This window comes from Delphinus delphis, chromosome 3 (genome assembly GCF_949987515.2).
Source record: "Delphinus delphis chromosome 3, mDelDel1.2, whole genome shotgun sequence".
Classification (NCBI taxonomy): domain Eukaryota; kingdom Metazoa; phylum Chordata; class Mammalia; order Artiodactyla; family Delphinidae; genus Delphinus; species Delphinus delphis.
In genome coordinates, this window is record NC_082685.1 from 25,533,452 (window position 1) to 25,556,956 (window position 23,505).

The following is a 23,505-nucleotide window of genomic DNA, read 5'->3' on the forward strand; positions in this document are numbered from 1 at the left end:
GCTCCCGCAGAAATTTTGGGAGCCACGAGACACGGTGGGCCTCCCAGACCCGGTATGGTCCCGCCGAAGGGTCCACTAGGCTCGCCAAAGCCTAGTCCGTGGCTCGCGGGCGTGCGGCGCGCGGGGGACTACAGTTTCCAGAGTGCCCTGCGGCGACGGGCGGAGCCGGGGAGCGCCCGCAGCCAATTAGGGGGTCTCCGGGCGCTGCCGGGGAGCGGCAGGTGGAGTCGGGCCGATGGGCGGGAGCGGGGCCGGGTCCCCGGAACGCGTCCCGGGGCTTGCGGGCTGGGCGGGGGCGCGGCGCGAATTGGGTCTACATCGGGAAGCGGCCCGGAGATTGGACCGAGCGGGGGCGGGGACCGCGGCCGCCTGCGCGGTTCCGGGTGCTCCCGCCGCGCGCAGCCCAGGGCGCACTTGACCGGGGTCTGGCTGCGGGGAAGGGCGGGTCTGGGGAGAACCCCAGAGCGCCGCGGCGTCCTCCAGCCCCTCCCTCGCGGCCGCCGGAGCTACAGCCCGAGCCGGAGCCGGCTCCACCTCGCCCGCCGGCTCGCGTGCCCTCAGCCATGGCTTTCGCCAATTTCCGCCGCATCCTGCGCCGGTCTACCTTCGAGAAGAGAAAGTCCCGCGAATATGAGCACGTTCGCCGGGACCTGGACCCCAACGAGGTGTGGGAGATCGTGGGCGAGCTGGGCGATGGTGCCTTCGGCAAGGTTTACAAGGTGAGGGCGCTGTGTTGGTGGTGCGTGGCTCGGGGCGCGTGGAGCGGCTCCGGAAGGAAGGGGCGCTGGCCCTGGTCAGTCTCGGCCACGGCTCGGGAGAACGCAGAGGGCTGCCCGGCCCTGAACTCGGAGTCCCGGGGTCCTGTCCTGGTGATCCTTGTTCTTCGTTGGGGTCGGGGGTGGGGTATCCTCACACAGCCCGGCTGAGTCCCTGCGTGCCGGACGCCCCCTCCGGGCACGGCTGCTGCCCCGAGCTAAGTTTCTGAGCACTTCCTGTGCGCCCTGCACGGCTCTCGGCGCCGCAGGGGGAGACAAAGGGGGCGCTTAAAGGACTTGAGCATCCGAGACGAGGCATCCGCGGTAAAACTGATACTAGGCATACTTTTTAAGGGAGGCCACTCAGGTTCCGTGAGAGTGCCGAGGCGCTGGGGGCAGAGAAACTCGGCTGCGTCTGGAAGGGTTGAGTCCTGTGAAGTTGGGGACACACCTGAAGACGAGCCAGAAACGGGAGAGACAGGAGGTGGAGGGGGGTGTTGTCTAGAGTGAGAGGTTAGGCATGGAAATGTGGGCTGGGGCTGGGCAGAGGGGAAAAGTCTAGGGCCTCGTGAATCCTGCGCTTCGGGTCGGATTTGAGTATGTGGATGAGTCACAGCTGGGGAGTCTTCCAGTCTGCAGTCACCTTTCCCTAGAAGAATGAAAGGCCAGAGAGCTTTTGTGGAGGGGTGGGTGGGGCAGAGCTGATTATTTGTAGACACGTTTGCAGCAGGTCATTGTCTGGTTTCTGGTCCTGAGAACACATTCTGAGTTGCTCAGTCGTATTGGGGACCCAAACACTTAGAGCTTGACTCCACGCTTTCCCTGATCTCCTTTCCCCCAGGAAACTCTTTACTGAGAGAAACCCACATGTTAAGCTGGTGGTTTCTACAGGAGGGCACCTCCTTCCTAAGCCACCATCACCTTCTTTGGGGCTCCTATAGCTTGTAGATCACTCTGACCCCAGGGTTTCCCTTTTAGGAGCCTGGACCACAGAGAGAGCTTCTCTAGGCCACCCCTGGTCAAGACTTGCTCTCTTTGCCTTGAAAGTGGTGGAGAGCCTAATCACCAAAGTGTAGTCCCTGGAGGAGTACCACCAGCATCACCTGGGAGCTCGTTAGAAATGCGGAATCTCAGGCCCCACCCTAGACCTAATAAATAATAAAGTAGGGTCTGCATTTCAACAGATGCCCAGATCCCCCTGATTAGAATCCCCCATGTTACGTGCGCTTTAAGTTTGAGAACATTGCTCTAGGGGCAATTTTGAAGTCACCCAGGCCCCTCAGGGTGCCTGTTTTGTTCCCTTACCACCTCCCCACGGAGCCAGCACTTCCTTTTACAGGGTGAAAGCCCCACTGGAGCAAAGGTTCTGTGGTTGGAAGGCTGGCCTCTGTGACACTCATACCTGTGGCTCTCAGCTGCTTTGATTTGCTGCCTTTCTCTGCCTGAGGGTTGTGCACGTATTCCAGGGCCCTCAGCACATACTTCACTCGCACATCTTTTCTTTCCCTTTCTCAGAGCTGCCTCTCCCTCCTAGCGGCACCAGGAAACTGTCCTCAGTCTTGCGGCCCCGCCAGACACCCCACCGGTGTACTTGCCTTCCCCTGATGGAGCCTGCTCTGCCAGGTGTGCTCTGACCACCGTAAGAACAGCTGGACCCTTGGTCAGCTCACCACATCCCCCGCTTTCTCCAGAAGGTTAAGTTGGTGTTTTTAGTGCATGATGTTGTTCTGTTAGAGGCTGACTTTCCATTGCAGTCTTGTCCCTGTCCCCTAATGAATCCTGGCTTCATAAGGTTCATTTTCTTTCAAACCTAAATGCAGAACTTTGCTTCTAGGCTGTAAGATTTCCCCTTGTCAGTTTCGACTGTCATTTCCTCCTGCTTTAGCCCCACAAAACTCCCTTACAGCTCTGAAACTTTCATACAAAGGAGCCCATCTGATTCACAGGTTATTTTGTCTCCTCCTGGTTCTCCAGAGCACGTGAACCCTGTTAAAAGTGAGTCTAGTGCTCAAAGCTGTGAGCCGGCTGCACCACAAGCCCCTCCCCCACCACCTCCGAACCCATGATTTTCTCATAATTAAGACAAGGGGAAGGTAGATCAGGAGAGCTGTGTGATGGCTGACACACCTGGACATTTATTAGCTTCCCTGCCTGGCCTTGGTGTGTGACCCTCTGATCTAAGCCAACCCCATGTTACACGCAGGAATACGGGGGCTCAGGGAAAGGAAGGGACTAGAACCCAAGGCTCTGGGCTTAGTTACCAGCTAAGGAAGACCCGTCTTGGATCAGAGATCCCTGTGACCTCGTCTCCTACCCTGAAGAAGTGCTGCTTAGTCAGGCCCTTAGAGTTGAAGTTGAAGCAGGTGTTGCTTTACTAAAGATTCTAATCAGGGACCATAACTCCTTCCCACTTCTTTGTTCCCTGGCATGGCCATTTCAGCAGCACAGGCCAGAGGTTCCATCTAGGTTTTATGTCTGGGACCAGAACTTCCATTTTGACGTGGCACCTTGGTAACCCGTTGGCTGCGAGCTGGTGAAGTGATGGCCAGCAGCACCTCCTCTCCCTGTCCTAGAACTAGCAGATTGTTCTCCTGGCAGCCTAGGTGGTGAAGGCCTTTCTGAGTATTTCGCTGGTGTAGGAAGCCATAGGAATCCCAGTTTGTCAAAGGCTTGTCAGAAGAGGACTCCAATTACAGATGTCCTGAGGAGTGTCTTGCAGAGGCTCAAAGCCTCATGTCTTGAGACATTAGTGTCTCACGATGTGGAGCCTCTTTTTCCGTCTTCTCCCTGATAAATCATCAGTTGATCTCGGGAGAAAAAGAGGCGCGTAGGATTGACTTTTTGCACAGTCAAGTTCATGCTCACCTACTCCTTAAGCGATTTCAAAAGAAAATCATTTCTCGTTCATTACTAGATACAAAGTAAAAGTCACAAGCTATATAGTTTCAAAATTCTTGCCCTTAATAATAATCTTTACTCTAAAGACAAGATGGAGGGTTGAATGGAAGAAATTGCTTTCAGCAGGGTGTGCCCGCTGTCCTAGCTGTGGGTGAAACAGGTACTTATGTGCTGAACAGAGACAGGGAGCATGGGGGCATGAAGAGTTGGGTTAACAGGCTGAGATGATTTTTCTGCTTCTTGAAAATTGCTTTAGTTGTTGTCTTATGTTGTCTTTAAGCTTTTAAAATGTTTATGATTTTGCAAAATTAGGTGTATAGTACAAATTTGTTTTTAATTAAAAAGAAAAACATTACCTTAAGTCCCATCAGTTGCTGTTGACATTTTGATATATTTCCTTCCAGACTTAATCGATTTTTATGGAGAAAAAAATTTTTTTAATGCAGGGTTGTAATAATACACACCTACAGTGTTTTATGTTATCTTTCATTCCTAAAGCCTCTTCCTGTGTTATTCTAAATGTTTCACACATACCTTCTGGGATGGCTCAGTGCCCCCATGGTTTTAATCTTATTGGATATTTAATTCCTACCCCCCCATTTTCTTTTTACTATTAACAAGTTAAAAATTTTTTTAAAATAAATTTATTTATTTTTGGCTGCACTGCGTCTTCGTTGCTGCACGCAGGCTTTTCTCTAGTTGTGGCGAGTGGGGGCTACTCTTCGTTGTGGTGCGTGGGTTTATCTCTGTGGCTTCTCTTGTTGCAAAGCACGGGCTCTAGGCACACAGGCTTCAGTAGTTGTGGCATGCGGGCTCACTAGTTGTGGCTCACGGGCTCTAGAGCGCAGGCTCTGCAGTTGTGGCACACGGGCTTAGTTGCTCCGCAGCATGTGGGATCTTCCTAGGCCAGGGCTCGAACCAGTGTCCCATGCATTGGCAGGCGGATTCTTAACCACTGCGCCACCAGGGAAGCCCAACAAGTTAAAATTGATTAAATGCTTATCATGTGCCAGGCGCTGTGCTAAGCCCTTTACACAATACAGTCAGGTCTGCTGTAGTGTAAATACGCCTTCCTAAAAATCCCTGAATTGTGCAAAACATGCAACAAAAATCAGAGGCCTTGTGAGAAAAATGGGGCTAAGGGCACAACACTCAAAAACTTCATCAGCACATTAGAAAAAAATAAAGATAGGAACCTAAAAAACAAGTAGCACCGTTTTACACAAGTTTTGCAGATAAGAAAGACAAAATTATCACAATAAATACAACACTGAACTGGGAAAGAGGTCTGCAAGGATGCTTGTGGCTGTGGGTGGGAAGCATTGCAGTATGTGGAGCTGTGGAAGGAGGGTTATCTGAAAAGAGGGTTATCTGAAATCAGGGGGCACGTTGGACCCCCAGATGGGGTGGGTGTGGCTTAAAGGTTGCTGAGAGATGTTTGAGGTGCCTGTGCCATTTGTGCATTCCTTTGCTGCTTGGCTCATCTGGGTGAAGTTTTCTGTGTTCACCTAGTGTTTCTGGCAGACAGAACAGAACATAAGCAAATGTGAATTTAGCGTTTTGATAAAATTGTTCCCTAATACATCAGTGGCGTTGAAACAAAACTGGCATTTTTTAAAGTAAACTTTATAGCAAAGTTGACTGTATATTTTTATTTATTTATTTTTGGCTGCACTGGGTCTTTGTTGCTGCGCGCAGGCTTTCTCTAGTTGCGGCGAGCGGGGGCTACTCTTCGTTGCGGTGCGTGGGCTTCCCATTGCGGTGGCTTCTCTTGTTGTGGAGCACAGGCTCTAGGCACCCAGGCTTCAGTAGTTGCGGCACGCGGGCTTCCGTAGTTGTGGTTCACGGGCTCTAGAGCACAGGCTCAGTCGTTGTGGTGCACGGGCTTAGTTGCTCCGCGGCATATGGGGTCTTCCCGGACCAGAGCTCGAACCCATGTCCCCTGCATTGGCAGGCGAATTCTTAACTACTGCACCACCAGGGAAGCCCTAGGCTGACTCTATATTGATGAACAGCTTTGCTTGTAAAGTTTTTATATTTTAAATCATTTTTTTATGCTAGACTCCTAGAAGGGAGTTACTCGGTTGAGGGAGTGATGCATGGCTCTTTGAGGGTGGTTTTTAAAAGAAAATGAGATAAGTTAATAGCGGCCCCCTCTGCCCCTTGCCTTCGCTTAAGAGCCAGTCCCCGAGTCCCCTGGGACCCTGCAGGAACCCGGGATCTTGGCAGCGTCTGCCCCATGGGTGGGGACCTCAGGTGCCCCCGGGCTCAGAGAGCCATTGTTAACCCCCATCCTTCGGGTGCCATATCCTGCCCTGCCACCCAGTTCAGACAAAGCTGAGGTTCTGGGCCCTCCCCGGCCAGGCCGGCTCCTTTCCCCTCATCTCTGCCCAAGAGTTTTAAAGCCTCGGTTTCCGCTTCCTCCTTCCTCCGGGGTCTGCCGAGGTCTCCCGTGCGCCTCCCCTCCTCCTCCGGAAAGAGCTCTGCCCCCAGGCAGTAACCTTATTTCCGCTCAGTCTAGTGTTTTTAAACACAAGTCCATGCTATTGTGAGTGGGTTCCTGGCTGGGTCCTAAAACCAAGGTGGCCGGAGCTTCCTGGGGATGTTGCCTGCGCAGGGGGTCTGCCTGGGTCTGGAGGGGCAGGTTTAGCACTGGCCGCCCTGAGACTTGTTCTGGCTGGGTCTAGAGCAGGCCAGGGTGAAGTGAGCTAAACAACTAACGGTGCCCCCAGCCTTCACCTCCATCCAGGGTTCCCTGGCCTCCCGAGGTTACCCGGACTAGGGGGAAATCCCCAGGGGCTGCCGCCCCACAGGCCCCGAGAAAACAGCCCGGGATGGTCACTCCCAGGCCCAGCTCCTGCTGAGGGCAGTGGAGCAGGGTGGTTAAGGGAAGCAACTGGGGCTCAGGAGGATCTGGGTTGTAACCCCAGACAAGTGATTTCCCCGCCTTCTGAGCCTCAGACCCTTGTCTGTAAAATGGAGGTGATAATTTGGAGGACGATGGAGGACGAGATGAGCTAGGGAGGGGCAATACATTCAGCACCTGATCTCCACCCAGGAAGTGGGCAGGAAAGGATGATAGTTCATTATGGTTGATGCTCTTGCTATCAAACGGAGAAGGTCCTGGCCAGTTACTGCAGCTAAACTGGGGACAAGCAGAAGGCCTTCAGTGTTTGTAGCTTGTCCATGATACCAGGCTCCCCACCTTACTGACATTTGAGGCAGCTCATTCTTTGCTGTGGGGGCTGCCTGTGTATTATAGGATGTTAGCGGCATCTCTGGCTTCTACCCACAAAAGTACCACCACTGCCGGCACCTCCTCCTCCACCCGCAGTTGCCAGAAATGTCTCTGGACAAGGCCACATGTCCCCTGGGGGACAAGATCACTCCCGTGGCACACTGCTGCCTCATACAAATGAATGTGCCTCGATTCAGTTCAGCAAACAGGCCGCGTTCACCTGTGTGTATCACATCCCTGGGGGTGTGTGATGAAAGACTCGGGCCTCACAGCCAGGCAGACCAGGCTTTCAACCCTGGCTGCCCCACTTCGCCGCTGTGTGACGTCAGGCGAGTGGCTTGTCTCTGAGCCTCAGTTTCCCCATGTGTCCAGTGGGGCCGAGACCAGTACTCACCCCACAGATCAGCTGTGAGAATCAGACCGGTAGCTCATAGGTGCTCAGGATGGGCCAGACGCCTGCCACCCCTGCTGTGTTCAGGGCCACACGGGGGAGGAAAAGAAAGCTCTGCCAGGGTGAGCGAGCTGTAGCGGGACCAAGATGGGGCTAGAGTGAGAAGGGACGGCTTCCACCAGGCAGGGCGGGTGGGACGGGATAGAAGGCTGGAGGGAAGGAAGTCTGGGCCAGGAGAGAGGCCAGACAGTGAGGCCTGAGGTTGTCCCCTGGTGGCCCTTGAGCCAGGAAGGGCCTGCAGGTGGGTTTGTGTGGCTCCCACGGTGGCTGAACCAAGTTTGAAGTGATTGCAGGCGTTTTGAGATCAGGAGAGTTCCCATAAGAACCCTGATCCCTGTCTTGTGTGGAAATATCAGATGTGCTGGTACCGCCCACGTGTACTCCTGCGGGGCCACGTCTGCTGGAAGCGAGGGGCAGCCCCTGGGCCAGCGCTGTCCAAGGGGTGTGTAACAGGAGACGCGTGTGCAACTTACAATGTTCTAGTAGCCTCATTCAAACAAGGAAAAACACCAGGAGAAATGAATTTCAATAGTATGTTTTAATTATCCCAGTATTTCCAAAGTATGATCATTTCAGCATATAATCAATACAAAGAAAGAGTTATTTAAAGTTCTCATTCCATACTAAGTCTTTGAAATTGGTGTGCGTTTGGCATTTACAGTGTGTCTCGGTGTGGACCAGCCACGGTTCAGGGGCTAGGTAGTGACCTTGGCTGCTATACTGGGCAGCGCAGATCTGGCCTCTCTGTCCGCCAGCACCTGGTGCCCTCCCCCTGGTCCACTGTACACATTTCAAATGCCTCCTCAAGCCCAGCGGTCAGTGGGTTTGGGAGCTGGGCTTGGCCTGGAGAGCTGGCCAGGGCGGGCCAGGTCTAGAACAGTGTGTGGGAGTCAAGTCAAGAGAGCCTTGAATGCCAAGTTGAGGGATTTGAATATGACGGTTACCGTCCTGCCTGCCCCAAGCCTCCGGGATCTGACCAGGTCATGAGGTCAGCCTTGTGTGGTGTTAGAGAAGAGTGATCTTTGAATGGTCACCAGATGGGGAGTGGCTTGCCCACACAATTGGGGGATGCCAGAGCCAGGTATCCTGGCTGCCCAAGGTCAGGGTAGCCACTGATGAGTGAAGGCTGGGACAGAGTGGCCACGTCTTGGTGGCTGGAGCTGGTGGGGGTGGGAGGAGGACCAGAGCTGTGGTTGGAGCCCAAGTTAGAGTCCAGGGAGGGGAAGTGGCTAATGGAAGGGGACTAGCCCGAGAGGGAGATGTTGTACGTGGGTGAGAGGCATGGAGGATTCTAGAGAACTAGGCCTGGTAGTCAGTAAGGAAAGAGAGCAGAGTCGGTGAGATGGGAAGGGAAGCTCACGTTTGCCAGGGACTAGAGATGGTCCGGGAACTTGGATGCGATCCTGGTTCCTGGGGTTAAAGCCTGGCCCTCCCTCTTGCAGGTTATGTGATCCTGAGAAAAGTACTTACCTGTGCCTCGGTTTCTTTAGTTGCAGAAAGGTACTACTTCATAGGGTTGTTGGAGTATGAAATAGCCCATGTAAACCCCTTAGTCCAGGACTCTGGAAAAGCTCACATGGGTGTTAGTCATTAGCATGATCAGCTGAACACCTCCTACGTGTCAGGCACCGTGGGTTCCCAGGTGAACAAGATAAAGGAGTGGGGAGTTGACTTTTGCTCCATTCATTTTTTTTTGGCCTCACCGTGCGGCATGCAGGATCCTAGTTCCCCAACCAGGGATTGAACCCATGCCTGCTGCAGTGGAAGCACGGAGTCTTAACCACTGGACCACCAGGGAACTCCCACTCCGTTCATATCTGTCCATCATTCCATCATGTATTCTTCTACCAGCCCCATGAAAAGCAGGAGTTAGTATCCCCACCTGATGATGCAGAAGCCCAGAGAGGTACAGTGACTTGCTCAGCATCACACAGCTCTTCCGTGGCAAAGTTGGGACTTAAACCCAGATATCTCTGGCCAGGAGCCTCTGCCTTTTCTGCTGTACAATACAGAGGGGAAGACAAATGGGCTTATTGGGAGGAGAGGGTCCAGGGTCCCTTCAGTGTGGTATCTCCTGTGGCCTTGACATTTGTGAGCCCAGGAATGTGCCTCTTCTTCGGGCCTGCCTCAGCCTCCACTGAATCTGAGCCCTGGGATGGCGATGGTGGCCTCTAATGCGGAGGAAGTGGTGATGGTCTTGGGCAGGGTTAGCAGAGGAAGTGGCAGGGGAAGGGGGCGGTGTCAGGGTGGGGAAGCTGGGTGCTCCTGAGGTCCTTGTGGGCCCTAAGGTGCTGTGCACTCCTGTAGGCTGCCGGCAGGGAGGGAGGGATAGGCAGGGAGGACGGGACTTGCAAAAGAGCTTCCTCCTTCCACCCCCTCCTCCCGCTCTCCATGTGCTCACTCCTCTTTCTCTTCCCCTTTCTCTCTGCTTTCCCCTTTGCTACAATTTTTTTTCTTCCTTCTCCTATAGCTTATTTTTTTCCTCCTAAGAACAGGCTGTACCAGAACCAGAATTCAAGCCCTAAGGGTGGCAGGTGGAGGGTTAACCACTATGCTGGTGACTAAAGAGTTAACATTAGCCAGCCTCCAAGTCTAAGGAGGATGGGGGCCACTGAGAGCAGTTGAAGGAAGCACAGCCTTTTCTGCCTCAGGACCTTTGCACTTGCTGGTCCCTCTGCCTGCCACTCTCTTCCGATGACTGCACAGCTGGCTCCTTCTCATCCTCTGGGTCTCAACTCCCATGTTCCCTCCTGACCACAGTGACAGCTCCCTGCTGATTTCCTTCAAGCCTCCTGTCACAAACTGGGATTCTCTTGTGTGTCTCCTTGTTTATTTTCTTTCCTCTCTGGAGAATCTCAGGTCCTGGAGAGCAGGGAATTATCCATCTTTTGTGGATAACAGGTATGTGGTAGATACTGAGTTAATAACTGCTGAATGAATAAACGAATTGTAGTAAATGCCAGACCCAGGCTCCCCCCTCTCTTTAGGCAGGCCAGCACTGTGGTGATGAGTGCAGGCACTGAAATCAGTTCTGAGCTTTCTCCTGGCTTTGCTGCCTGCTTGCTGTGTGACCTTGGGAAAGTCACCTCACCTCTCTGAGGCTCAGTATCTTGAGCTGTAAAATGGGGATCAAAATAGTGCTTCCCTCAGGGAATTTGTGAAGATGGAGACGTGTGGCCAACCCTAACACCGTGCCCAGCATGGAGGAAGGAGAAGTGCGTGGGGCTGTTGTCATTGTGATGATGATGTTCTCTGCGGGTTGACTAGATTGCCTGGCCTGGCTTTCTGACGATTGACAGGCAGATTCCCTTGAGGCTCGTGGTCCACCTTCCCTTGCTTGTTACACTGGAGGCTGCTCCTGGGCAGACGCTGGTGTGTCGCGTCCCGGGGATCAGCCTAAAGCTTACGGCTGTGTAATGAGGATGAACAAAGAAGGCTCCGTCCAGCCTTTGAGAAGTTCCCTGCCCGGGGAGGGCAGTCTCAGCTCCATGCCCGCCCTGTGACCAGTTGGTCCAGGATAGCCAAGGCCATCCTGGATGGCCAGAAGAGCAGCATTCATGGCCTGGAGGGAGAAGCTGATGCCGGTGCCTCACTTCCCTTCGCCCTCCTTCCTGGAAAGCTCCAGCCTGTCTTGTCTGGCAGCCCAGACCCAATTCTTGGCCCTCTGAGGTGGTTGTCACAAAGCTGGCTTTGTCGCCCTGAGGAATGACCCCATCAGAGCTGGCATGCCTCTCTGTTGGGCTTTGAGATTCTTTCTACCTTTTTTTTTTTTTTTTTTTTTTTTTGCGGTACGCGGGCCTTGCACTGCTGTGGCCTCTCCCGTTGCGGAGCACAGGCTCCGGACGCGCAGGCTCAGCGGCCATGGCTCACGGGCCCAGCCGCTCCGCGGCATGTGGGATCTTCCCGGACCGGGGCACGAACCCGTGTCCCCTGCATCGGCAGGCGGACTCTCAACCACTGCGCCACCAGGGAAGCCCTCTTTCTACCTTTGGTTTGCATCTTGGTGGGCTCTGGTGTCAGACTGGGTAGGCCTAGTTCCTTCTCAAGCCTCCTTTTCCTCCGAGTGCCTACAACACCCCCGCACCCACTTCGAGGTGACAGCTGGGGCTGAGGAGAGGTGACTGGTGTGCCTCCGTTCATGAGGAATCTGGAACCCCAAGCACCAGTGCCAGCCTCTGTCCCCCATCCCGAGCTTCTGATCTGTCTGCAGGACCGCCTGCGGGGACCAGCAGGGTGCACCTCAGAAGACCCCTGAATCACCCCACACCTCCCACAAGAGTCCTCCTCAGAGGCTCTGGACTGGGTGATGCCCTTCATCCCATGAGTCCCAGCAAGGCCATTGTCTTTGCTGAGTGACCTTGGGCAAGTGATGTCACCCCTCTGAGCCTCAGTTTCCTTTTCTGAAAAAGGGGGATAATACAGTCCCTTTCATAGGTGGGACCAAAGTGTCTTTACACCTGCAAACTTACAAGGCCAGTGCCTAAGGGCACACAGCAAAACTGACCCAGGCTTGGCCTCACATCTCAGTGCTATCTAGGGTACCCACCTGTGTGACCCGTGAGGCCTGGAGTGACCCTGCCACTTGGAGACCTGTCTGGCAACCTGTAAATCAAGTCTCAGGCTTTTGGACGCAGCGCCCTGTGACCAGGGTAGAGAGCCCAACGACAGGGGATTGGTTAGACCTACGGTGGGCCCACCATTCAGTCTGCAGTAGTTGGAGGGGATGCTGTGGAAGGTGTTTTGTGATCGGAAGGGCTGTTCGTGGCATATTGCTAAGTAAAAAGGAGAATGACAAATCAGTGTATACAGCTGAATCCCATTTTTATGAAGTATGCAAGGACACATTTGTGGAGAGAGAGAGACAAGCATGAGTGGACAGTTGTGGGGCGTGCACTACGGCCCAGCCCTGCTCTAAGCGTCTTTGACGTATTAACCCACTGAATGCTCACAACAGCCCATGAGGTGGGAACTGCTAACATCTTTATTGTACCAAGCAGGAAAGTGAGGGACAGAGAGGTCACGTAAGTCCCCTGGGGTCACACAGCTGGGAGGTGTTAGGGTGGGGTTCCAGACAAGTCCAGGTGCCTCTGTACTGTGGAATCTGGGAGGAGGTGCTCCAGGATGCTTAAGGCGGTTATCTCTGGGACGATGCCTGGTTTGATTTTCTTCTTTGTACCAGTATGTTTTGAAGATGCTCTTTAACGAGTGTGTAATGCTTTTGGAATAATAAAAAACAGCACAAAAAGTACTGTTGATTGAAAGCACAGGGCAACCTTAAGTTCTCTGAGATTTGGGACTGACTAGAAAACAGGGTTGATAAAAGTACATGACCCCCAGGTTGTGGTGAAGATTGAGTGAGGTGAGGCTTAAAGGTGCCTGCATGTGCAGGGAGCGGGTCCAGGGCGGCGGCCTGGATAAAGGTGCTTCCTTCCTCTGTGCCGTCGACCCCAGGCCACCCGCCCCCCCGTGACTCAGCACCCAGTCCTCTCCCAGTCCTCTGGGTAGAGGGAGCCTGGGAAAGGTGGGAGCAGGAGCCTCAAGGAGGCAGAGCCCACGTCACCTGTCCCACCTGCTTTACCAGTGATAACGCGGGGTTGGATTCCCCAGAACTTTTGAAGAGCTGAGATCTGAAACCTCTCCTATCCCCAGCCAAGTTGGACAGGTTGCCCGGGTTTTTAGCCAAGGCTATGACATGGTATCTTTGGGGCCAATCCTGTTCGGGTTTTACTTTTTTATTTGCTGGCCTAGAAGGATTTGGCGCCTCAGCATTTCCCTGCTGTGCCAGGATTGCGCGCCAGCCTTCTCCTCCCCAAGGGAGAGAGTATTAAATGCCCGTCTTTGGAAGCCACGTTACTCCTCTGCTTTTGTGCTTCATAATCTTTGCCGTCCTTAAGTGTTACTTGTTCTGAAACTCAGCCGTTTCATTTGTCACTGAACTGAAACTTGGCCCGGCGATTATTGATCAGGAAGTGGTTTCCTCTCATTAACTGTGTATGTCCTGGCCCAGTCAAAGGCTTTGGCTTTCCCAAGGTAAAGACGGCCCATCTTCCCAAACCAGAGAACAGATTAGATTCAGGAATCTAACTGTGTTGAGGAGACAATGGACTTCATGCCACTTTCCTTTCTTTTATGTGGAGGCCTCATTTCTCTCTGTTTACAAGGAGATACACACACCAATTCATTCATCCATCCATCCATCCATCCATCCATCCATCCACCCACCCACCCATCCATCCATCCATCCATCTGTTATTTTAAAATACTTATTGGCCAGATAGAATAATAGATACCTTGGTGAACGAGATAAACATGGTTTTAGGCTTTTGAAAACCAAAAATACACAGTCCCAGTGAAGGTAGTAACAACCAATAGTCAACTGACGAACCCGTGGTGGCTCATAAACTTTTTCATGTCACTGGAATTATCTCCATCTCCATCAGGAAACTAAAGTCTAGTTTCCTGTCTTCACCAAGGGCACGTAGCTGGTAAGTAGTAGAGTTGGAATTTGAACCTAGGTCCTGTGCTGTTTCCATTCCAGAAATCACTTGATAGGAATTTAGCCCATTTCTGGGACTTCCCTGGTTGTTCAGTGGTTAAGACTTGAGCCTCCAGTGCCGGGGGTGCAGGTTCAATCCCTGCTCAGGGAAGTAGGATCCTGTATGCCGTGTATTGAGGCCAAAAAAAAAAAAAAAAGAAATTTGCCCATTTTTCAGTTTACTAAGTTGGGGATATTGGATGGAGTAGCATCAGTACTTGTAAAAAGAACTTTGTTGGCTGTAGTATAGAGGGAAGAAGAGAGGCTGGTTGTTCACAGAAGCCAGCAACAAGGTAGGCTCTGGTACCTTTTGGGAAGAAAGGAAGACTTGATGATTGTCTGCTCCCTAGACATACCTTTCATTCCTTTTTATCCCTCTCCCCCGTCCATCTATTCATCCTCCTAGTCACTCACTCTCCTATCCATCTGCCAATCCATCCATCCATCCATCCATCTGCCCACTTACCCATCTTCCCATCCACCCACCCATCTATCCATTCATCCTCCCACACACCCATCCTTCCATATGCCTTCCCTCCCACCCATCCTCCCATTCATCTAGCCACTTACCCATCTGCCTGTCTGGCTAGCCATCCTCCCATCTTCCCACACACCCACCCTCCCATGCTCCCACCCATCCACTGGCTGTTCTGTTCTAGGCTCTCTGGGGCAGAACAAGATGAATCTGACACGGGCTTAGCCTTTCAGAGCTCACAGCCAGGTCAGAGAGAATTTGTGAACACAAATGACTATGGCTCCAGGCAGTCTGTGATGAAAGCCCTAATAAGGTGTGAAGAAGTTCTAGCAGGGGAGGGGGGCTGGGGTTCTGGGAACGTTTCCTGGAGCAGGCTGTGGTTGAGTTAGACTTTGTGGGATGGTTAAACCACAGGTATGGCGGAGGCACTCCAGGTGGAGGAAAGAGCATAAAGAAAAGCATGGAAGTAGGAAGCAGTCAGGCACTGGCTGTGGCAGGAGGTGAACGCAGGGGAGCAGTGGGATCCTGGACAAGTGAAGGGGGCAGGTCACCAAGGCTCTGGGCCAGGGAACTTGGGCTTGATCGTGTCAGCAGCAGGGAGCCCTTGAGGGTTTGCCCTAAGAGGGTCTCTGGTTAAAGGCAACGGAGGGAGCCGTGGGAAAGGGGGATTGGCACACACAGCAGTTGGGTGGGGGCCCCTGGAGATTTCCCTCTGGAGGGCTTCTGAGGGGAAGGAGCACTGGGCAGAGAGCTGGACCTGAGTCGAACCCTGGCAGCCACTTCCTAGCTGTGTGACCTGGGACAAGTCACCTTCTCTACCTGGGCCTTCGTTTTCTACAGGAGGAGGTGGCAGTACTTTGCATCCCTCATGGACCCGTGCTGGCTAAGGTGGGGCGCTCCTTATCCTGCCTCAAGAGACCATAGGAGGCCTCAGCAGGCCTTTTTCTTCTTGGCATGTGGTGCCTGTGGCTCCACTCTGCCCGCCCACTCATGCCGAACAGCCCGGGGGCGGTGGCAGCATCTGAGCCCAAGGCCATATCTGCCACCCATCCTGTCCGCAGCCCTCAGACCACCCTGTTTGAGTTGATGTTGGGCCCTTCTCCTGCACGTAGCCGGTTCTGCTGTGACCCTGTTTCTTCCGGGGCCCGATTTCCTCCTTCCTTAATAGAGTTGAAGCCTTTCCCGCCATTGGTAACCGTCGTCACCAGGCAAAGATTAAGTGTGTTCAGGCAGGGATACCACAGTTGTATATTGTGGGGCACACACCAAGCCTCTTCTCGGTTCCAGTGGCCTGAACCTCATTTGACACATGCCTGGCCCAGCGTCCAGAATCAATCAAGGGGATTGATTCGCCTTGACCGCACCATCCTTCAGCTTTGACCCACCCGCCTGGGCTGCTCCTCTGACAGGTCAGCTGAGAGCCTTTCCTCACGCCTGCTGCCCAGCCAGGTTGCTAGGCGACCTCACGAGCATATGATCACCACCCAATGTTCTTCTACCCACTTTCTGCGCTCAAGCCCTTTGTTTCTTCCTAGAGAAAGCAATGCATGTTTCTGAGGCTGGATCTGGGAGTGTTTTAGATGCTCCCTCACCTCTGTGAGAATGCCTTTTCTGCCAGGTGCAGCCTTGAGTGCAAAGCTGCCCACTTACCAGAACTTTCTGCAGTGATGAGACTGTTCTGTATCTGCTCTATTCAGTCTGGTAGCCACTAGCCACATGTGGTTATTAAGCACTTGAAGTGTGGTTAATGTAACCGGGGAACTCCATTTTAAATTTCATTTAATTTCAGGTCATTGAAATAGCCACATGGGGCTAGTAGCTACCATATTGGACAGCACAGCTCAAGTGGGTTTCCGAGAGGACAGAGTGCCCATCTCTGGAAACATTTAAGGCAAGATCTGGATGAACTGGTCAATTTCTGTGCCCCAACCCCAGTCTGTCCTCACCGGGCCCCCTGTGGGTAATTGCCGTATGTCATTGGGTGAAAATTACCTTTAGAAACCACTTGCATCCCTCATGCTGTGTCTCAGCACCTCCCTGTCTGGAGGCACACACAGTTTTCCCGGAGTTATAGCTTAGCTACAATTTTATCATCCAGCTTTGTTTACTTGTTATGGCTTAATTATTTTTTCTCATTACTATATTATTTTCCTAGTTATCATTTTAAAGGGTTGCTTAATATCCCACTAAGTTAAAACATCATCCTATAGTTGAACGTTCAGGTTATTTCCATGTTTTTCGCCATAATTGTGGGCTAATGTGAATGTGATCCTAGTACATGTCTTCTGTTGTCTTTTTTGGAATTATTTCCTGGCCTTACATTCTCAGGAATGAGGGCTAATAGGCTTAAAAGTTATTTTCAAGGCTCTGGAAATCTGTTGCCAGTTTTCATCTTTACGAGATTGAATCTGTTTATTTTCTTGTCAGTAATCAGTTTATGCATTTTACCACCCGTTTGGTTACCAGCAGTAGAGGTGGTCATTTTTCCTTGCCTTTTTTTTTTTTTTTTTTTGGCTATACCTTGTGGCATGTGGGATTTTAGTTCCCCGACCGAGGATCAAACCCGTGCCCCCTGCATTGGAAGCACAGAGTCTTAACCACTGGACCACCAGGGAAGTCCCTTGCTTTGTTAATTTAATAAGTGTAAAGTGATCTTCTCCGCTTTTTGGGAGGAAGAGTCTTTTGGCAGAAGAATCCCATGGTTTCTGTCTGCCTGTGGCCCGTTAGTAACCACGTTTCCCATCTGGGTCCCTGATCCTAGATTATCAGTCAGGTCCTCCGAGAGGCCTCAGTGAAGGTCACTTTGTAGGTCATGGTGCCCTTGGGAGTGAAGAGCACCTCGTTACCAGATGTTGCATGGTGAAGTATTTCCATAGACGTCTGCTCTCTGCTGGAATAACCTCAGCGTTGGGGAGCTCATTTCCTTTTTGGTGCAAATGACAGTCATTCAAAAGGGAGTTTGTTGGTTCCCTGAGGAAAGTCTAAGGGCAGATCCTTCCTTCAAGATCAGCTGGTGCGTGGTGTTCGCAGACCCTCGGCATCTGCCCTCCTCCATTTGTGGCTGGTCTCGTCTTCCCTGGTCTTGGCCTCACCCTCAAGCAGGCTCTTCAGAGGGGTGGTAAGGTGGGCTACGAGACCCTCCAGCCTTCTGTTCTGCCAGTTTAGCAACCCCAGAGAAAGAAAAAACTTATTTGCTGATAATTTTACAAAAAAAAAAAACCACCCAAAAGCAAACCAAAAGACCACTCAGGTACGACCCTGTTGGCCTGCCACTGGCTGTGACTGAGTGGGTCAGGACTGAGTGGCTGGGCTGGGCTGGGCTGTGTGCCAGGACCAGGTGGGCTCAGCAGCGCCTCATGAATCTCTCGCACTGAGACTGAAAGAGAGACGGCTCCCAAAGGGAACTGGAGTTGTGAATCCTCAAGGGGAAAACGGATGCCGGCCAGTTCCCCTGCTGCCCCGCTTTAGGATTCATTTCCAGGCAGCTCCACTGCCTCCCGGGCCTGAAGTGAGCCGTGCCACAGCAACACGCCCTCCCAGGCCCTTCTGCTCTTGTGTTCTCATTTACTCTGTTTTGGTTCTGCAGATAAGGCAGCTGTCACAGATCAGACTCTGGGCACTGCATGACCTTCACAGACTCAATTTCCCCATCTGCAGACTGGGAGTTGGGAGTTGGGGTTTAGGAGGGGCGGCTAACGTTCCTCCTGGTCCCTGAGTTCTGTGACATCAGCCCTTTCCCTGGAGGAGGAGGGAGGGACAGAGTGATCAGCCTGCAGCCAGGAGGGAAGAGGAGGGCCTGGGGGCTGTGCCCAGCTGGCCGTCTCTGTGTGGTTGACTTTCAGGAAGCTCCCAGTCCCTGACTGGGCTGGCTGGGCACTTTGGGTGGGACAGGGCTTCTTCTGGGAGGGTTGTTCCCACCTCCTTCGGGCTGGGCCCCGCGCCGCACAAGGGGGAGGATTGTTCGCACAGAGGTGCCTGGGCAGAAAGCACAAGTGGCCACTGTGTGTGTGCTCTCAAGGGTGTGGGCTGAGGCGTTAGTCATTGCCGGCCAGCAGTGGAGGGCTAGGTGGGCGCTCCCCCCATCTTTTGCTGGACCCCAGTCTTGCCTCGGCCGGTGGGAGAGACGGACGTCAGAGGCCACAGACAGCCACTTGTTCTTTATATGACTTCTTGCCTATCAACTCCCGTGGGTGCCCCGTCCACGTGGACGCCCTTAGCTTTCCAGTACCCACCCACTCCCCAAGATGCCCTCACATCAGACCCTGGAGAGAGCTTGGTTATCATTTCCCCTCTCTCCTACGGCACAGAGGGGGATGCAGAGACCCAGAAAGGACCTTGGCAGAATTTACAGGCACGTCTGGCAAAGCGGTCATGGACTTTGAAGTCACACAGGCCCCAATTCAACTCCCAGCCCTGCTGTTTTACCTGCTGTGTGACTTTGAGCAAGTGACTTCACCTCTCTGAGCATCAGTTCTCTTACATATATAAAATGAGGCTCTTAATAATAACACCACCCTATTGTAAAAATTAATTGAGGGGATCTAGCAGTGTCCCCTCGGGCCCTCTCTAGGCTCTGCTACTTCGGAGCTAGTTTCATTTTCAGTCTCCCCTTGGGAGCACGATGACCTAGAAGCTCCAGGACTGTGGTAGGCAGTGCTGGAGGCTAGCAGTAAAGGAGGGCTTGGGGCAGCAACTGTTCTGAGGTTGCATTTCATTAGCTGACTTGATTACGTGTCTATCCCTGAACCAATCACTGTGGTTAGGGGGAATGCAGTGTTCTGATTGGCTGGCATAAGTCACCCACCTGCTTTTCTAGATACGGTGGTGGAATCAGCCCGGTTACAGCTTAGGGACTGGGAATGAGAGTGGGTTGGCTCCTCTGAAGACAAATCAGGGAAGGGTGAATTATGCTATGGGAGGGCAGTGATTCCAACCTGCTGATTCTCCCTCTAGGCAGAAACTCTTCACTAGAAAAGTGCCTCACACATAATATGGACTCAGTAAATAATGGTTGAATGAATGAATGAATAGAATTAAGCTGATTCCTGCCAGCCTAGTGTAGTAAAGGGAACACTGGACTGGGAGTCAGGAGACCACCACAGCTCACAATCCTGGGTGGGTCCTCATAGCTCTCTGAGCCTCAGTCTCCTCATCTGGGAAATGGACGTGATGGCTGGCACCTGCCTTAATGACTCGTGGGTAGATTAAATCCTGGCAGTTTCAGTCCTCCGCAGCTGCCAAGCGCTCTGACGCTGAGAGGTTGCTATTGGCTTTAGCAAAGGGAGATGGAGCAGGGAACGCTGGGCACTCGCCAAGAAGTGCGTGCTGGGAAGTGATTTGGAGCTCAGGCTCTTTGAGCCAGGCAGGCTTGAGTTTGTATTCAGCCTTCACCTTCCCACTTGCTGTGTGACCTGAGACACTCACCGTGCCTCTCTGAATCTCAGTTTCCTCATCTGTAAATCGGGAATGGTGATATTTGTCTCTAAGGGCTGCCTTGAGGATGAAATGAGAGATTCCACTCGGGGCCTGTCGCAGCACACAGTGACTGCTTAGACAGTATTAGCTGTTTTTATCATCAGCCATCATTACGTTCTCTGTGGCCTCAAGGTGATAGATTGCTGCTGTCACCTACAAATTGGCACTTGTCATCTACCTCTACAAGGATCAAATCATGAGCTGCTGCTGCGGCTGCTGACTTTCAACACTCCCTGAAAGGAATTCAGGGTGGAGAGCAGAGAGGAGGCGCTCTGTGCACTGGAAGAAACTGGCAGAACAGGTCTTCAGATCGTTAGATATTTTCAGGAGACAATTTTATGAGCCCAATTCTCGTATCTCCTCATATCTAGAAAAGCAGTAAGATCCTTCGTGGTGACGTCTGCTCCTTGTGACTAGCAGTAACCTTCAGGAGACTAGCAGAAACCTGCAAAAAAAATGCACTTGATTGCATGTACTCCCCCTTCACCCAAATCACATGTATACTGACCTTCCTCCCTACCTCTTTGGAGCAGTTTCTCAGAGTTATCTGAAATGCTGTCTCCTGGGCTGTAGTCCTCGTTTTGCCCCAAATAAAACTTAGCCCACAACTCTCATGTGCTTTTTTTTTCCAGTTGATACTGCCTTAACCAGGCTTTTAGAGAACTTAATTTGGCCAAGTCACTTTATGTACCACGATTGCTACCAACCCCTTTCTGGCAGGCCCTGGCTCTCTGTGAAATCTGAGTGAGGTGCTGGGCAGCGGGTGATCCTCCGTCTTGATATTGGCACCCCGCCAGAGGCTGGGACCTCTGGTCAGTGCTGCCTTTCAGGATGGAGGGCAAAACAGGTTTTGTGCACTCCTGGAAAACGGTCCCCGCCTGGGCCTCGCCTACCTTCAGGTGAAAACAGACCTTTTAAGGAAACCCAGGAAAAGGTGGCTGCAGCCTCCTTCACCAGCTCTCAGGAGTGAAAGGTGAGCTCAGCTCTCCCTGTGCTGCTGTGGCTGGGGGCTGGGAGGGCATGTTCAGGGTGGGTGCCTTGGTCACCTGGCCCTAGCTCTGGCCACCCACTAAGCCCGCTCCTGGCTTCTCTGTAAAGGAGCAGAGTGGGCCCTTAACTTCTCTCTGGATTTGGAGAGGAGGAAGAGCATGAGTACTGTACAATGTGAAAGGATACTTGGATGGTCCCCTAGTGGGACAGGAGAAAATCAGCTTTACAACAAATGAAAAGGCAGGCACATCATCAGTTAAGTGTGTGTGTGTGTCTGAGCGTGTGAGCGTGTGAGCGTGTGAGAGAGAGAGCCCAAATGCTAAATCAATGAGGTTCTAAGGCATTCTGAACAAGCTTTCTAAACTGAGTTCACGGGGGAGGACCCCACCCAGGTAGGGCCGAGTGAGCAGCGTGAATTCTAGGACAGGGACTGATCTCGGGGGAATGGCCCCGCATGAAATTCCCTTCCCCAAACGGAGCTCCTGGGCCAGATGTGGAAGGTTCCATACACTCCAAGAGTGCAGACCCGGGAGCAGGGCTGCCAGCGTTGCAGATCAGCTCTGTCACCCAAGTCGCTGGGACCCTGCCTCAATCTCCTCATCTGTACATGAGATAATAATTGCACCTACATGGTGATAAATGAGGAGATAAATGAGTTAGCACAGGTTGAAGTGTGGACCAGGGTCCCTTGCAGAGTGGGTCCTTGACAAATGTGAAACCATGATAGTCACTGCTTGGGACCTGGGGACTTTGCAGCTCAGTTAGCAGAAACACCTAAACTGGGAGTAAATTTACAAATGAGCGTATAAATTGCCTATTGGCATCACTCCCTTCCGGAAGGTTCCCTAGCGGGGCTTGGCGCCCCCTCCCAGTTTCCACCCCCCATCCCCCATAAGCTCACTATCTTGCCACAGGCAGTAGAGGGGTGGGTCTCTCCAGCTGGCTCTTGAGCTCCTTGAGGCCAGGAGCAGGGTCATTGTCTCAGCATTGCGAGTGCCCTGTGCAGGGCTGGCCTGGGGGTGCTCTTGCGTGTTGGCATCTGGTCTCAGAGGCTTCTGAGTTCTGGAGATGACAGGGTGATAGTGGAAAGTGCTTGTGTGCTTGTGTGATAGTGGAAAGTGCTCAGAATCCTGGAAGTTAGAGGACCCAGATGCACATTTTCGTGCTGCCTCCCTAGTTCCAGTCTCGTCCCCTCTCTAAGTCTGTAGAATGGGGTGTCACGTGAGCTGATGGGAATGCCGGTTGTCATCCCCAGGGGTACTTGGGCAGGCAGGAGCGACTCAGCCATTGGCGTTTCCAGCGGATCAGGTGGCAGAGTTGTCCTGTTAGGCGAGTGGCGTGTGGTGCTGTTCACGGGAAGGCACCACGGCGGAGTCCAGGGTGGCTCATTTTTTCCGTGCTTTCCACACCAGACTGCTGTTCAAAGGCTGCAGACGAGCAGCTGGCTTTTAGGCCCGTGTTGTAGGAAAGCATGCTCTCTTTGAACACCGGGACATCTCCCACCACCACCAGCAGCATGGTGGGTGGGTGCTCCCAGCAGCGGCCCCCGAGGCTCACGGGACCACCTGGGAAACAGTGGGCCCTGCACCCTTTTCCTGGGCACCAGCTCATCGTGGGTGAAATTGCTTTTGCACTATTACACGGTTACTTCTTGCTCGCTCTCAGTTTTTAAAATTGTGGTGAAATATACGTAACATAAAATTGACTGTTTTAGCAAATTCTAACTGTACAATTCAGTGACATTATGAATGTTCACAGTGTTTGTGCAGCCTTCCCTACTATCCATTTCCAGAACTTTCTCATCATCCCAAACAGAAACTCTGTACCCATTAAACACTAACTCCCCATTCCTGCTGGTAGCCAGCCCCTGGTAGCCTCTATTCTACTTTCTGTCTCTATGAATTTGACTACTCTAGGGACCCTCATTTAAGTGGAATAATGCAATATTTGTCCTTTTGTGAATGGCTTATTTCACTTAGCATAATGTCCTCCAGATTCATCCATGTTGTAGCTTGTGTCAGAATTTCCTTCCTTTTTAAGACTGAATAATAGTCCATTGGATGTATATATAGTCCTCCCTCGGTATCCCACGAGGATTGATTCCAGGACCCCCCGCAGATACCAAAATTCATGGATACACAAGTCCCTTATATAAAATGGCATAGTATTTGCATATAAGCTATGCATATCCTCCTGTATACTTTAAGTCCTCTGTAGATTACTTATGATACCTAAGTCTATGTCAGTGCTATATAAATAGTTGCCAGGTACGTGGCAAATTCAAGCTTTGCTTTTTGGAACTTTCTGTTTTTTTTTTTTTTTCTGAATATTTTTGATCTGCAGTTGGTTGAATCTGAGGATGTGGAACCCAAGGATGCGGGAGGGCTGACTGTACCCCGTTTTGTTTATTCATTCATCTGCTGATGGACACTTGGGTTGTTTCCACCTTTTGGCTCTTGTGAATAGCGCTGCTGTGAACGTTAGTGTACAGATACTGCTCAAATCCCTGCTTTCAGTTCTTTTGCAAATATACCTGAGTGGAACTGCTGGGAATTCTTTTCCACAGTGGCTGCACCATGTTACATGCCCACTAGCAATGCACAAAGGTACCAATTCTTCCACATCCTCACCAACACTTATTTTCCATTTTTAAAAATTTATAGCTATCCTCATACGTGTGAAATTCTC

The 23,505-nt window shown here is 52.1% G+C and overlaps 1 protein-coding gene across 1 annotated transcript in view; it reads left to right on the forward strand.

Annotated features, from left to right (window-relative positions):
• The first annotated feature begins 307 nt into the window (after positions 1–307).
• STK10 (serine/threonine kinase 10) overlaps positions 308–23,505 on the forward strand; it is a 120,005-nt gene continuing 96,807 nt past the window's right edge. The window contains exon 1 of the mRNA XM_060008393.1: positions 308–719. Coding sequence (XP_059864376.1) covers positions 564–719 — 156 coding nt within the window. The 5' untranslated portion in view covers positions 308–563. The remainder of the gene's footprint in view (positions 720–23,505) is intronic.